Source organism: Vulpes lagopus, chromosome 10, assembly GCF_018345385.1.
Source record: "Vulpes lagopus strain Blue_001 chromosome 10, ASM1834538v1, whole genome shotgun sequence".
NCBI lineage: Eukaryota > Metazoa > Chordata > Mammalia > Carnivora > Canidae > Vulpes > Vulpes lagopus.
Genome location: NC_054833.1, coordinates 62,284,951 through 62,297,736, shown reverse-complemented (window position 1 = coordinate 62,297,736; position 12,786 = coordinate 62,284,951). Strand labels below are relative to the sequence as shown.

Genomic DNA, 12,786 nt, shown 5'->3' with positions numbered 1-12,786 from the left:
ACCTCCATTATAATTGGACACTAAAGACAAGGTCACCTCTGTTGAGTCAACCAGCAGCTCTTTCTCAGTTCAACTCTTTGGGTGTCTCTTCAGCTATGATCTTTCAGACATCACAACACCTTTGGATTTGGACAGTCCTGCCGCCCCCTTCCTGCCTTTGAACTTGATGACACTAAGGCACATCTGTATATTTGTAAAAGAGTTTGGGCTGTAGCATCATCTCATCTGATCCTCACCATGCTCTGAGTTACCCTGGCTAGTACAAATTTTTCCTATTTTATATACGAAAAGACAAAAACTCAAAAGGATGGCCTCTGGAAGCCCATGGTGGAGCTGGGAGTTGGACTCAGGTGTTTGGTTTCCCGAGCTGGTGCCCTCTGAGAGACCATTTCCTGGGACCCCTGCAAAGTATTTAGTAACAACCTCCTTTTTCCTTTGGAGCTTCTAACTCACGTACGGGCTGCATATTGAATTTCTGCTTTAACGACAGCTTTACAAACATCAGCACCACTGTGTGTGTGTTCTCGAGGTGGGTATTTTGGCCAGCTTCCTATTTTTCTACTTACAGCATTATTTTTGGTGTTTAGCTTGAATGCAGCTTGTGGAGGGGTCTGGGGCATTCCCTGCTGCTAAAAGCTTTCTTCCTTGTCTTCTCCCCATGCAGTAGCATGGCTGCCTACAGCTCCAAGCGCTCCAGAGCCCAGGACGCCTGGAGGGATGCTTTCTCCTGGGCTTTTAAAAAGAGTTGAGTGGATTTAAATTTATACTGAGATAGAAAAATTGACCAAGTGTCTTCATCCTGTTTCCCTGCTACCTGCTAAGCACCAACATGGTGGCAAAGCCCAGAAGTGGTTGCTGTATGACATTTGAGCTGCTGAAAGGTCACAGCATGCATTTGATGGAAGGCAGGAACTTATGTTTTTGGGACCTCTGTATTTTAGTTAGGTCCCGTCCAGCCTGTGGATTCCTTGCCTCGAAGGGGAAATGGAGGGGCACCTCGGGGCTCAGTCAGTTAAGCATCTGCCTTCAACTCAGGTCATGATCCCGGGGTCCTGGGATCAAGCCTCAAGTCGGGCTCCCTGCTCCTCCCTAGGCCCTGTCCTTCCTCCTCCTGCTTGTGCTGAAATGAACAACCAAATAAGTAAATAAAATCATTTTTAAAAAGTGAGGGACAAGGATGGAAAGCTGTCAAAGAAGCTGTCACAGAGAAGCTCCAAGGACCAGGGGACACAGTGTGAAATTCTCAGATGCCTCAACCCCAGTTCGGGCCTCCCTCCCCACCCTGCCCTCAGAGATTCCCCCTTGCCCACCAGCGTCTGGCCCTGGAGAGGGAGACAGGGAAAGGTATGCGTCCCAGGAGCTTGTGAGAGCTGCTTTCTGCATGTGGACCACCAAAGGACACGTTAGGGAGTGAAGAGAGGTAGGATGGATGCTAACAAGCAGGGCCTGTGGAAACGGAATAGAAATTAATTGTTAATTCTAAATTAATTCTCCCTCACCACCATTCTAGATTCTAGAATGTGGCTTTGCCCTGGGAGGCTGAAACTTTCTACCTCTTTCCTCGAAAGAGCCCCAGACCAACCCAGACCAGAAAGAGTAAATCATACCTCTCCACCCATTGCAGCTTGGTTTGATCCCTTGCTGTGAGGGGGTACCAGACACCTGCTATGAAACTGAGTATTTATGGTATGAGAATATTAATAGTAAGCATGTACGTGTGCCAGCACAGTTTTAACAGCTTTGCATGTATCTGTGCCAGATGAGCAGAACAGTATCCCTTCCTGTAATCCTTATAACTGCCCAGGAAACTGGGCACCACTGTCAGCACCCTCATCCAGGTGGAGAGGGTTGAAGCGATTGCCCAATGTCCCCCAGGTAATAAGTGGCAAAATTATAATTCAGACCCAGAGTTTATGCCTCAGCCCCTATGTGACCCTGCCTGATAGCTGAAGTCCTCTGTCAAAGGCTGGCTTGTCTAACCTTGAATATGATGTTTCCAGATAAGGAACTTCTTATTTGGAGGAAACTAAACCAAGGAAATGTCTGGGGAGGGGCACTTGGGTGGTTGGTTAAGTGTCGCTTTCAGCTCAGGTCATGATCTTGGGGTCTTGGGATCAAGCCTCGCATCATGCTCCCTGCTCAACGGGAAGTCTGCTTCTCCCTCTGCCTCTGCGTGCACCAGCCCCTCGCTCTCTCAAATAATTAATAAAATCTTTCTTTAAAAGAAAAGTCTGGGGATATAGGAAGGATTAGAGAATAGGATGCCAAGATATTCCAAGCCAACATCCCTACCCCAATACAGGAGGCTACAGCAGCCAATATCAGGATATAAATACTGACTTGGTTTCCTACCCCTAGATGTCCATGAACATTTGGTCCAAGCTTCTGTGGGCAGCTCTGTGTTTTGGGGGATTGGGGATATGCTGGGTAACTCTGGCCTGGTATGGAGTCGCATATGCTTGTTCTGGATTACTAAAGGGATTCCCCCTTCTAAAGCCTCTACAGCACAGCATCATTCCCTCTATAAAACACCCATCAGCTTGCCAAATAGTATACCTTTACCTCCGTTTGTTCCAAAACATTGCAACTCTCCAAGAAATCAGGATATATCAGCTCAAAAAACAATTGCTCAAAACATAGCCTGAGCTCATCTGTCTTGCTCCAAGTGGCCCTTTCATGGGGACTGACGTCTTTAGAAGAGCAATGAGTAGATAATAGATGGATGACTTCATGTTAATTCTGACATTCATCAGTCCTCTTTTCCAAATCTTGGCTGGAAGTTGGGTTTTTGCCTTGGTGGACTTGCACATGGGTGTCAATGACAGCCCCTCCTCTTACCTGATCTTGGATCATTGCTCCACCAAAAGCCCAGATGGCAGCGAACACAAAATACAGCTCATAGGTTTCCTTGGGGGAGTCTACAGGGATGTCCTCCTCGGTCAGGAGACACTCGAGAAGGTGGCACAGCATCTGGACCATGCTCTGTTCTGGGATTGGAATTATCTTCTTAAATCTGCAAAGACAGACCCAGATATGCTTTATGGCACCAGATTTTCTATTGTGGAAGCCTGCTGGAACCTACTTGGTTTTGGTGGAACCGTGGCCTCTCAGGTTCTTTGGGATTGCATGGGGCTACCTAAGCCTTTACTCTCATCAGCTCCTCACCAACAAGGGCCTGGAGTGCTCTGAGAAGGTTCTTTCTCATCCTCCTTCCCTCTGGTACTCTCCCCATCCGCTCTTCCTTTCTTTGAACACGAATGCTCCTCAGTCCTTGGGGAGCACAGGCCACTGTGACAAGACGGGGTGAAATCTCAGGGTCACAATTTCCTCAAGAGTCAAGGTGGGTGCAGGGCTGATGCTGGTCCTTCCACTCCTTCATGAGGAGAGGTTCCCTTGATTCAAACGCACGAGAAACATTTTCTCTGGAACCAGCATTTTACTGGGGAGCAGGGAACACAGAGTGGACCCAGACAGATGCTTATTTTATATGCTCATGATTTACTTGATCCCTTTGCCCTAACCTGGTTTTTGCAGTTTTAATACTGGATTCGGAGGTTTTGACTGAAAGGCAGGTAACAAGAGATGCTCAAAGGTGCATCTATGTGTGAGGGAACAGGAGCATGTCCATGTGTGAGTGCACACACATGGGTAACTCTCATCCCATCATGTGTATAGACACATACACACATGTGCACACATGCAGGCATTCTCATTCCATCATGAATACACATATGCACACACACATACTCATGCCACCATGGGTACACCCATGTGCCCGTGCATACATGCACTCTCATGCCACAAGTACACAAACATGCACATACACACACACAACCCCATCCCACCATGTGTACATACATACATGCATACACACTCTCATCCCACCATGAGTACACACACATGCATGTGCACACATACATTCTTATCCCACTAGTACACACACATGTGTGTGCCCACACACACACACACACACACGCTTATCTCACCACACGTGCACACTCACGCACACGCTCCATTCTCCACAGTGTCTTGTGCTTGATTCTAACCTAGCAGCAATCCCTACAGCAGTACCACTAGGAAGTAGTCCTGCAGTCTAGGCATTACTTCCATGAGCAATGAGCAAATTAAGGCCTTGACAGGCTTTCCTTCATTTCTTCAACACCGATTTGTAACATAAAGTTAAAGTCCAACTATCTCAGGCCTGGTTCTGGGTGAAGCACGGAGGCAACAGATTCCAGGCAACCATGGGGGTCTCTGGTCTCCTTCAAGGGGATAGAGAATCAAAGTGGGAGATGCTGGAGGGGAAAGGAATTTGCATTCAGGGCTTAGAGGAGAAGCCTTGGTGTGCAGGTGCCCCCTCTCCACAGGGAAGGTAGGCTCTGGAGGTGATCATGTGCCTCTGCATTATTGGAGAATGACTAGGAAAGTCATCAGTGTTGACCTAGATTTCATCCAGGGGCAGGAGGAGAACCAGCCACATAAGATGATTTTGAAGGAGCAGTGGGAGACAAAATAAAGTTGCTTTATCATCACCCCTTATGAGGCCTACTCATTCAATATAAAAATTATTATGTGGGGATACCCCACAGCTTTGTAGGACCAGGGCCATGGAATGCTGGCATTAGGAGGCCAGAGACTCGTTACTGAAAGCTGTGGTGCCCAGGGCACAGCATGGAACCTCAGCCCCTGGTCTACGGATGCTTTGCCCTCTTAGAAATTCCATGAGCACTCAACGCCACCCCATGTGGGCACCATAAACCACAGACGTGTTTCTTCCTTGATGGCTACAGGGTTCAGACATCGGGGGGAGCTGCCTCTGGAGAGACAGAAGTCCAGAGGCTTCTGTGCACACTCATACACTCACACACATGCTCTCTCTCTCTCTCTCTCTCTCTCTCTCTCACACACACACACACACACACACACACACACACACTGGTAAGAGTTTAGCATCTCTTGTCCTAAATGCCCAGAGTGTAAATGACCTAACATTTGGCAAAAGGCTCTATCAGACAAGTGTTTCAGCAAACGATAAAGGACAGAGTTATGCTTGCTATTTTCTGAAAACCTTCCCTTCCTGAATCATTTTAACTCTGCCGCCCTGGCCCACCTGAGGCCACTTCCCTACTTCACCTGCTGCCAGGGCTGCTTGCTTCATCTCATTAGATCCCAAGGCTTCAAAGAGCCCACAGGCCACAAGAGGCTGAAGGCTTTTCAAGGGTTTCTGAAAATGTGGAAGATCGGGAAAAGAATTCTTGGCCCCCAAATACAAGAATTATCAAAGCAAAATTAATAGATGTCCAATTAAATATCTAAAATATGTAAAATAATATCTATGTCAACTAGTCACATGCAACTTGGGTTTTAGTTACATAAAATTCATTCTTCACGTGGATGGATCGTGGCTGGGTAAGGGGCAGGGCACGTGGCCTTCTGCAGCCTGCAGGTCCCCTTCCATCTCCACTTCCACGCTTGCCAAGCTCTGCTCTGTCCCATGTGCAACAGATCAGGGAACACAGAGTCAGGGATTGTTTTGGGCGGTGGCCTTAATTTCCCAGAAACATGATCCTGATCTTAACTTGGTGAATGTTCAGGAACTCCTGAGTCATGCCTTCACAAGCTGGTGATTGGACTTGGATGAACTATGAGGCTGGGTGACTGATTCAGAGAAGGATGCATCGACTGGGCAAGAAAGTATAAAGCAGACACAGGTTCCAAACCTTGAACCTCCCTCTGCAGGCACCTGTAATACTCCTGCTGTAATAAGCAAACTTCTGGGTAAGAGTACTTGGTCTCCTGTGTATGGGATACGTGGTCAGCACTTACTGCTTTTACTTTTGCAAACTCAGAAGAGGAAGAGTAGACTCTCAGCGTCTAGAGCGGCAGGACTGGTTGAATGACATGTTACATCTGGTCCTGCGTTATCTGGGTGAATGTACATGGTCAGTGACGGGGGCGGGCCCCGTTTGTCACTGATGGGTGTCATCGTCACCTCCAGGTCTGTTGAACTGGCGTGTGTATCATTTGCAGGAGGGTCAGCCATGGGGTCTGCACACTGAAGGATCTCAGGATTGTCACCTCATAGCACAACCCACAGGCTCTGGATATACCCATGTGCACATGCGGAAGTCACTTTACATTTTCCTTACAGAACATTAGCGGGACATCAGGTGTGAGCCGATGGGCTCTTTACTGCCTCTTGAAATCGTTAGCTTCCTTATTTCCTGGCCTACCTGGTTCTGAGCGTGTCCAAGCACGTTGGGACGTACTTGTCAAACAGAATGGTTAGGTTGGCTCTCTCTGTCTGGATTTCCCTCTTGTCAATCCAGCTGCTCACTGGAGGGTTCCATCCCAGGTCTGCTGGATTGAGGTACAGGATTCCTGGGAACACAGAGAATTCTGTTCAGTGAAGTCTCCACAGATGACAATATATTCTTCACCCGCCCCCTGAAAAGTTACTTTCTGTGTGGGAAATGTACAGAAGACTGGACTTTAAAGAAATGGAGACCCAGCCTTGATCTGAGAGGGTAAGTAGGTTTATATTGGGACCAGCTCCAATTGACTGCTAATAGTTGATGGCAAGCAGGGTTGAGAAGGATCAGATGGCCAAGCCTAGGCTCAGGAGGTTAAACGGCGGCCCCTACAAGGATATGACCATGTCCTAATCTCTGGAGCCTGAGAACATGACCTCATTTGTAAAAGGAGCTTCCCTTGCAGATGTGATTAAGGATCTCGAGATGAGATCATCTTGGATTATCTGCGTGGGACATTTACAAGTGTCCCTGTAAAAGACAGAATAGGTCAGATACACAGAGAAGGCTGTGTGGCTGAGGAGGTCAGGGCAGGGGGAGGGTTATGGGGCCTCAAGCCTAAACTGGATGATGCAAGGCTGGATTATCCCCCAAAGGCTGACAGCTTGATGTTGGAATCTGGCTTCCAGAATAGTGAGGGAATATGTGCCTACTGTCTTCAAAGCCACTGAGTTTGTGGTGATTTGTTACAGCAGCCCTAGGAAATAAATAGAGAGACAATTCAATTCTCTCCAGGACAGCCTATGTGGGTCCTTGAGAAGGAATCTGATGTGACGGTGGAGATCAGACTCACTTTCCTTACACTGTAGTCTGGGCCAATCAGTCTGGCAGTGGAGTCAGAGGTGAGTTAAGGTATAAAGTTGCCAATGGTCACCAGGACGTAGTGAGAAGTGCAGGGATGGTCATCTCTGTTGACAATGATGCTGGAATTGGCCTAAAAGTAGCCTCATCCGAGGCACTTCTTTTTTCTTTTTAAAGATTTTATTTATTCATGAGAGACAAACAGAGGGAGGCAGAAAAATAGTCCCTCCCCTGCAGGGAGCCTGATGTGGGACTCAATCCCAGGACTTCGGGATCATGACCTGAGCCAAAAGTAGACACCCATCCACTGAGGTATCCAGGTGGCCCTTCTTTATCCGAGGCACTTCTGTGCAGAACCCAGCTATCCAGCTCTGGGGCCTTTCCCTTCCCACCTCTGGACTAAGAAAATCCTATGGCTCTTGCCTTAGAGCACCTGCTCACCCTCACAGACATGCATTCAGGCTGAGATGCAGGCCAGAGTTCCGCAGGATCGATGTGTGGCTCCTGTTTGGAGCTTCCTTCAGAACCAGCCATGTCATATGTGATGCTGGAGGCACCTGTTTTCAAGTGAGGCGGGTTTGTGGGTTTTCTCCTTTCTTGGGCCATACCTGCTCTGGAGACAGTTGCTGGTGTGGCCGTGCGCAGGTGGCTGATCTCGAAGAGCAGTCTCATTGTGGGATTCAGGGGGATCCTCTCATTGCTCGCTAGGGTCAGGACCTGGAAATGGGGAGGGACACACCAGGGAGGAAGGAGTAAGGACACATGGCCAGCTGGGGGCGGGGGGCTAGATTTGGCTGATCACTCCTGAGAGGGACTAAGGATGATTCTTTTCCTCTTTACAAGTATTTTCTAGATTTGCTACAAGAATCCTCTACCTCTCTCCCTGTAGCCCATCCACCTCCATCCCTGTGTGTACAAAAAATGAAAAAATAAGCTTTTTAAAAAGTTTAAATGGAGGTCAGTGATTTGAATGAGCAAGAACATATTGGAATAACAAGGCTATTTTTAAAAAGTGTTTAGGTTTCATATTACTGTTTCTTTTAAATTAATCCTTCTGGGGGGCACCTGGGTGGCTCAGTCATTTGGGCATCTGACTCTTGGTTTGGGCTCAGGTCATGATCTTGGGGTCCTGGGATCAAGCCCTGTGTCTGGCTCTATGCCTGGCATGGAGTCTGCTTGTTCCTCTCCCTTGCTCCTCCCTCTGCTTTCTCTCTCTCTCAATCTCTTTGGAATAAATAAATCAATAAAATCTTAAAAAAAAGATAAAGTAGGGATACTTGGGTGGCTCAGGGGTTGACTGTCTCCCTTTGGCTCAGATTGTGCTCCTGGGGTCCTGGGATCAAGTCCCACATCAGGCTCCCTGCAGGGAGCCTGCTTCTCCCTCTCCCTACGTCTCTAAATTTAAAAAATAAATAAAGTAGTCCCTCTGGGGAAGGAGGTCGGAGGGTGGGCAAAATGGGTGAAGGGGAGTGGGAGGTACCAGGCTTATAGTTATGGAATGAGTCACAGGGATGGAAAGGCACAGTGTAGGAAATATGGTCAATGGTGTGTAAGAGCATTGCAGGGTGGCAGATGGTAGCTACCCCTGAGGGGAGCACCGCCTAAGAGAGAGAGCTGCCTAATCACCATGCTGTGCACCTGAAACTCTTATCACATTGCGTGTCAACTGCTCTTCAATAAAAAATAAGTAAAGTAGTCCCTCTGGGAGAGCACACATTTATTTTAATGATTCTGTCAATGCTGAAACCACCATAACACTTCTAATCCATGTGTGCTTTCTGAACAAATTCAGGAAGCAGCTATCAGCTTAGTGGCCACTTTACTGGTGTCAATTTTCACTATTTACAAAAAATAAAATATACTCTCCATGGATAATGGTTTGTCACTGGTAAGGATGGCTAACAGGCTCTGTCCTTATTTATAAAAAAGGAAAAACCCAAGAAAAAAGATTTGAATGGATGACCTAAGATTCCCTCCAGCTCTGAATATTAAATTCATCTCTCTACAGATGATTCTGAAGACAGTTACAACAATGCTAAAAATGCAGGATTGCAGGCGCATGCACACACACACAGTAGTTATGTGATGAAGTTGTTAATTAGCCTTACTGGGGTCATTTTGTAAAATACACATATTCCAAATCAGCACATCATACACCTTACATTCACACAATGTTATATGTTAATTATATCTCAACAAAGCTGGTAAAAATTAAAAATAATATATAACACTGGCTTTCAACCAATTCCTTACTTGGGACCAGCCCTTGTATAGGATCGAGATTTCCAAATGTACCAGAGAAACTGGTTTCCTAGATGATGAGGGATGGCCTGGGCCTTTCTTTTCCCCCGTGATACCTTGTTATCATCCATGACGGTGTTCAGAGATTCAATCCACATCGGATCTATGTCGCCATCCAGTAAGATCCACTTGGGCCCGTCGTGGGTGATGTTGGCAAGCTCCCGCATGACAGACGAGAAGAGTCCTGAAAGGAACCACAAATAGCTTACCAACCACCTCACCGTCAATGTTCTTTTTCATCAGACAGCCCCTCCCTCTTAGCTATAACGTCCAGAAGAAGGTGTAAATGGAAAAGACAGGTCAGAACTGGATTTGTATTTTGATCTATCTAAATCTGATAGCAAGTGCCAAGGTGCTCCTGTCTCTGTGCCTCCCTCTGGCTCTTTTTAAGAACATCAACAAAACAGCAACAAAATCTGATAGTACTGGCTTAGGGGACGAGGGACCCGGAGAACCATTTAAACAGGCAACTGGGACATGATGGGTTTACATAAAATCTTAATAAAATTTTTTATTTTATAAAAATAAATTTTATAAATTTATAAAACTTTTAATTTTGGGGACCCCTGGGTGGCTTAGTGCCTGCCTTCAGCCCAGGGCATGATCTTGGAGTCCTGGGATCGAGTCCCACATCAGGCTCTCTGCACAGAGCCTGCTTCTCTCTCTCTCTCTCTGTGTCTCTCATGAATCAATCAATAAAACCTTTTTTTTTAATTTTTTTCATTTATTTATTATTTATGATAGTCACACAGAGAGAGAGAGAGAGAGAGAGGCAGAGACATAGGCAGAGGGAGAAGCAGGCTCTCTGCGGGGAGCCCAATGAGGGACTCAATCTCAGGACTCCCGGATCGTACCCTGAGGTAAAGGCAGACGCTCAACTACAGAGCCACCCAGGTGCCCCTACATAAAACCTTTTTAGATAAGATTTCATCCTTTGTGATGACAGCCCAGGCTTTGAGAGAAGTTCCCCGTGTGACTCTCCCTGGCACTACATGGGATTTATATCTTAATTTGGATAGAATTGATTTTGATGATATTAAGCTTTCCCTACCGATAATATGATATGTCTTTTTTTCATTTATTCAAATATTACTTTATGCTCCTTAATAAACTTTTACAGTGTTTCTCATGTATCTCTGGCTTAAAAGAATTCCTAAACATTTCATAGTTTTATTGCTATGGTGAATTGGATTTTTTTTTTCTGTATTTCCCTTTTTTAGCTGGCTAGTAATCATATAGAGAAAAGGTATCAGATTCTGTGTATGCTTAGTTACTGTTAGTAAATTTTCATATTAGCTTTTGTGATTTTTTTTCAAAATGTCTCCTGAATTTTCTAGGTATAAAGTTGTATAATCAGCAAAACAATAATGTTTTTCCTTTCCTCTAATACCATGTATTCCGTTTTCTTGTCTTATTGAATTTTCTAGGATCCCAAGCCAAGCAGTGCTGAATAATAATGTTGGTAACGGCTCCCCCTGACTTATTCCTGATTTTAATGGAAATGGCTTTAACCAATGGAATGGTTTCTCATCATTCAGAATGCATCCCCCTCCCATTTTGGGTTTTAGATAAAGATTTATTTATAAAGATTTAGATTTATCATATTTAAGGGATTTCCATATATTCCTATTTTACTTAGATTTTTAAAATTAGAAACAGCTCCTGAGTTTTTAGGGTCTACTGTTGAGCACATGATTTCCTCCTTTAGTTTTTCAAAGCTTTACATAAAAACTTAAAAAAAAATCATCTATGTATCCTTACATTCTTAGATTCTACTTAGTCAAAATGTACTTTTATTTTTATTAATATAGAGATGTGATCTCCTTGCTGATGTTATTCAGGATTTCAGAAACTATATTATTAAGTGAAATTGGGCTCTTTCTGGTTCTACAGAAAGGTTGATATCAAGATTATTCTGGATTCATAAAATGAATCAAAAGGTGTCCTTTTTCTTTTATCATTTTGGGATTTCTTTTTTTGCTACTCTTTTTAAATTGCCCTCTTCACTAGTTTATCCATTTTCTGCTTCTTATTGAAGTAAATTTTGTTAATGTTATATTTTGCTAAAGGACCATTTTTATTTCTTCTAGTTTTCCAAACATGTATCATATAATTAAGTGATCTCTTCCATTTTAATCTTTATCTGCTGTTATTATGCTAATTTTTACTCTTCTTCCACCATCAAGTATGATCATGATGGACTTACTAGCCCACCTTAAAAAAAAAAAAAAAGAGGAGTTTAGAGCTTTTCTTATTGGTCTTAGGCATGCCCCATTGGTTTTTGTATGTTTTTTTTACTCTTCCAAGAAGGGATGCAATGTTTTTTTTTTTTTCCTTTCATCCAGGGGTTAAGTGAACATCTCTTGATTTTGGTCATTTTCTTGCTGTTCTTTTCTACTTATTTTGCTTTATTATCAGGCAATGTGGCCTGTAAATTAATACTTTTGAATTTACTACAGTTTCTTCGGTGCCCAACTAAATTTCAAATTTTTGTAAATGTTCCACGAATGTACCAAGAAAGGAATATTTTCTACTTATAAAATGCAAAGTTCTAAAACTGTGTTCTATTGAGTCTGATGAAGTATTTCTCAATTTCTCTATGACTATCCTTATTTTTCTGTTTACAGACTCTGTCCAGTTTTGAAAAACACATAGTAATATTATCCATTACATTTCTATTTTTCTCAAGTTCCCCTAAAATTTTTTAAAAAGTTGCCCTCCATCTACTTAGAAGCTCTCTTTTTTGGGAATGCAGATTTATGATTATAAATCTTCTTTGTTAATGTCTTGATATTTGATGAATACTGTATACTTAATAAAATTTTAATTAAAATTACAATACAGATTAAAGTCTAAATTACATTATATGTGCTTGAATTTAATATGGAATAATAAGTGCCTGAGACTAGCCAAGAAAATTACAAAAGGATATTGAGGAGGAACTTATGTCATTAGACACTAAAGTGTTATAAAACAATTGTGAACAGAGTAGAATGACATTCATATAGGATTAAATAAAGAATGGGACAGAATAGAAGACCCAGAATCAGATCTCAGCATATATGACAAGCTGGTACTTACATTCAGAGGGAAAAGATGGTTTGCTTAATAAATGGTCCTGGCACATTCAATTACCCATTTGGAAGGAAATATGAAGTTGATTCTCTACCTTACCACATACTAAGCCCCAAAAGAAATACCAGATGGATTAAAAAATGTTAATATAAAAAGAATCTTCAGGACCAAATTTATGATACTGTATATATAGCTGAAAATCAGAAAGAATGATAAACTAGATAGGAATCCCAGATGCTAAAGAGAATGGACAGACATAATTTCCTCTTAAAAAGTACATGGTTGGGGTTCCTGGGTG

The 12,786-nt window shown here is 43.8% G+C and overlaps 1 protein-coding gene across 1 annotated transcript in view; it reads right to left on the bottom strand.

Moving 5' to 3' along the window:
- Positions 1–12,786, bottom strand: part of DNAH9 (dynein axonemal heavy chain 9) — a 335,073-nt gene that overhangs the window by 177,674 nt on the left and 144,613 nt on the right. Inside the window, exons 33-36 of the mRNA XM_041771484.1 lie at positions 9,470–9,597; positions 7,721–7,829; positions 6,234–6,381; positions 2,839–3,013 (exon numbers count right to left, since the gene is read on the bottom strand). Coding sequence (XP_041627418.1) covers positions 2,839–3,013; positions 6,234–6,381; positions 7,721–7,829; positions 9,470–9,597 — 560 coding nt within the window. The remainder of the gene's footprint in view (positions 1–2,838; positions 3,014–6,233; positions 6,382–7,720; positions 7,830–9,469; positions 9,598–12,786) is intronic.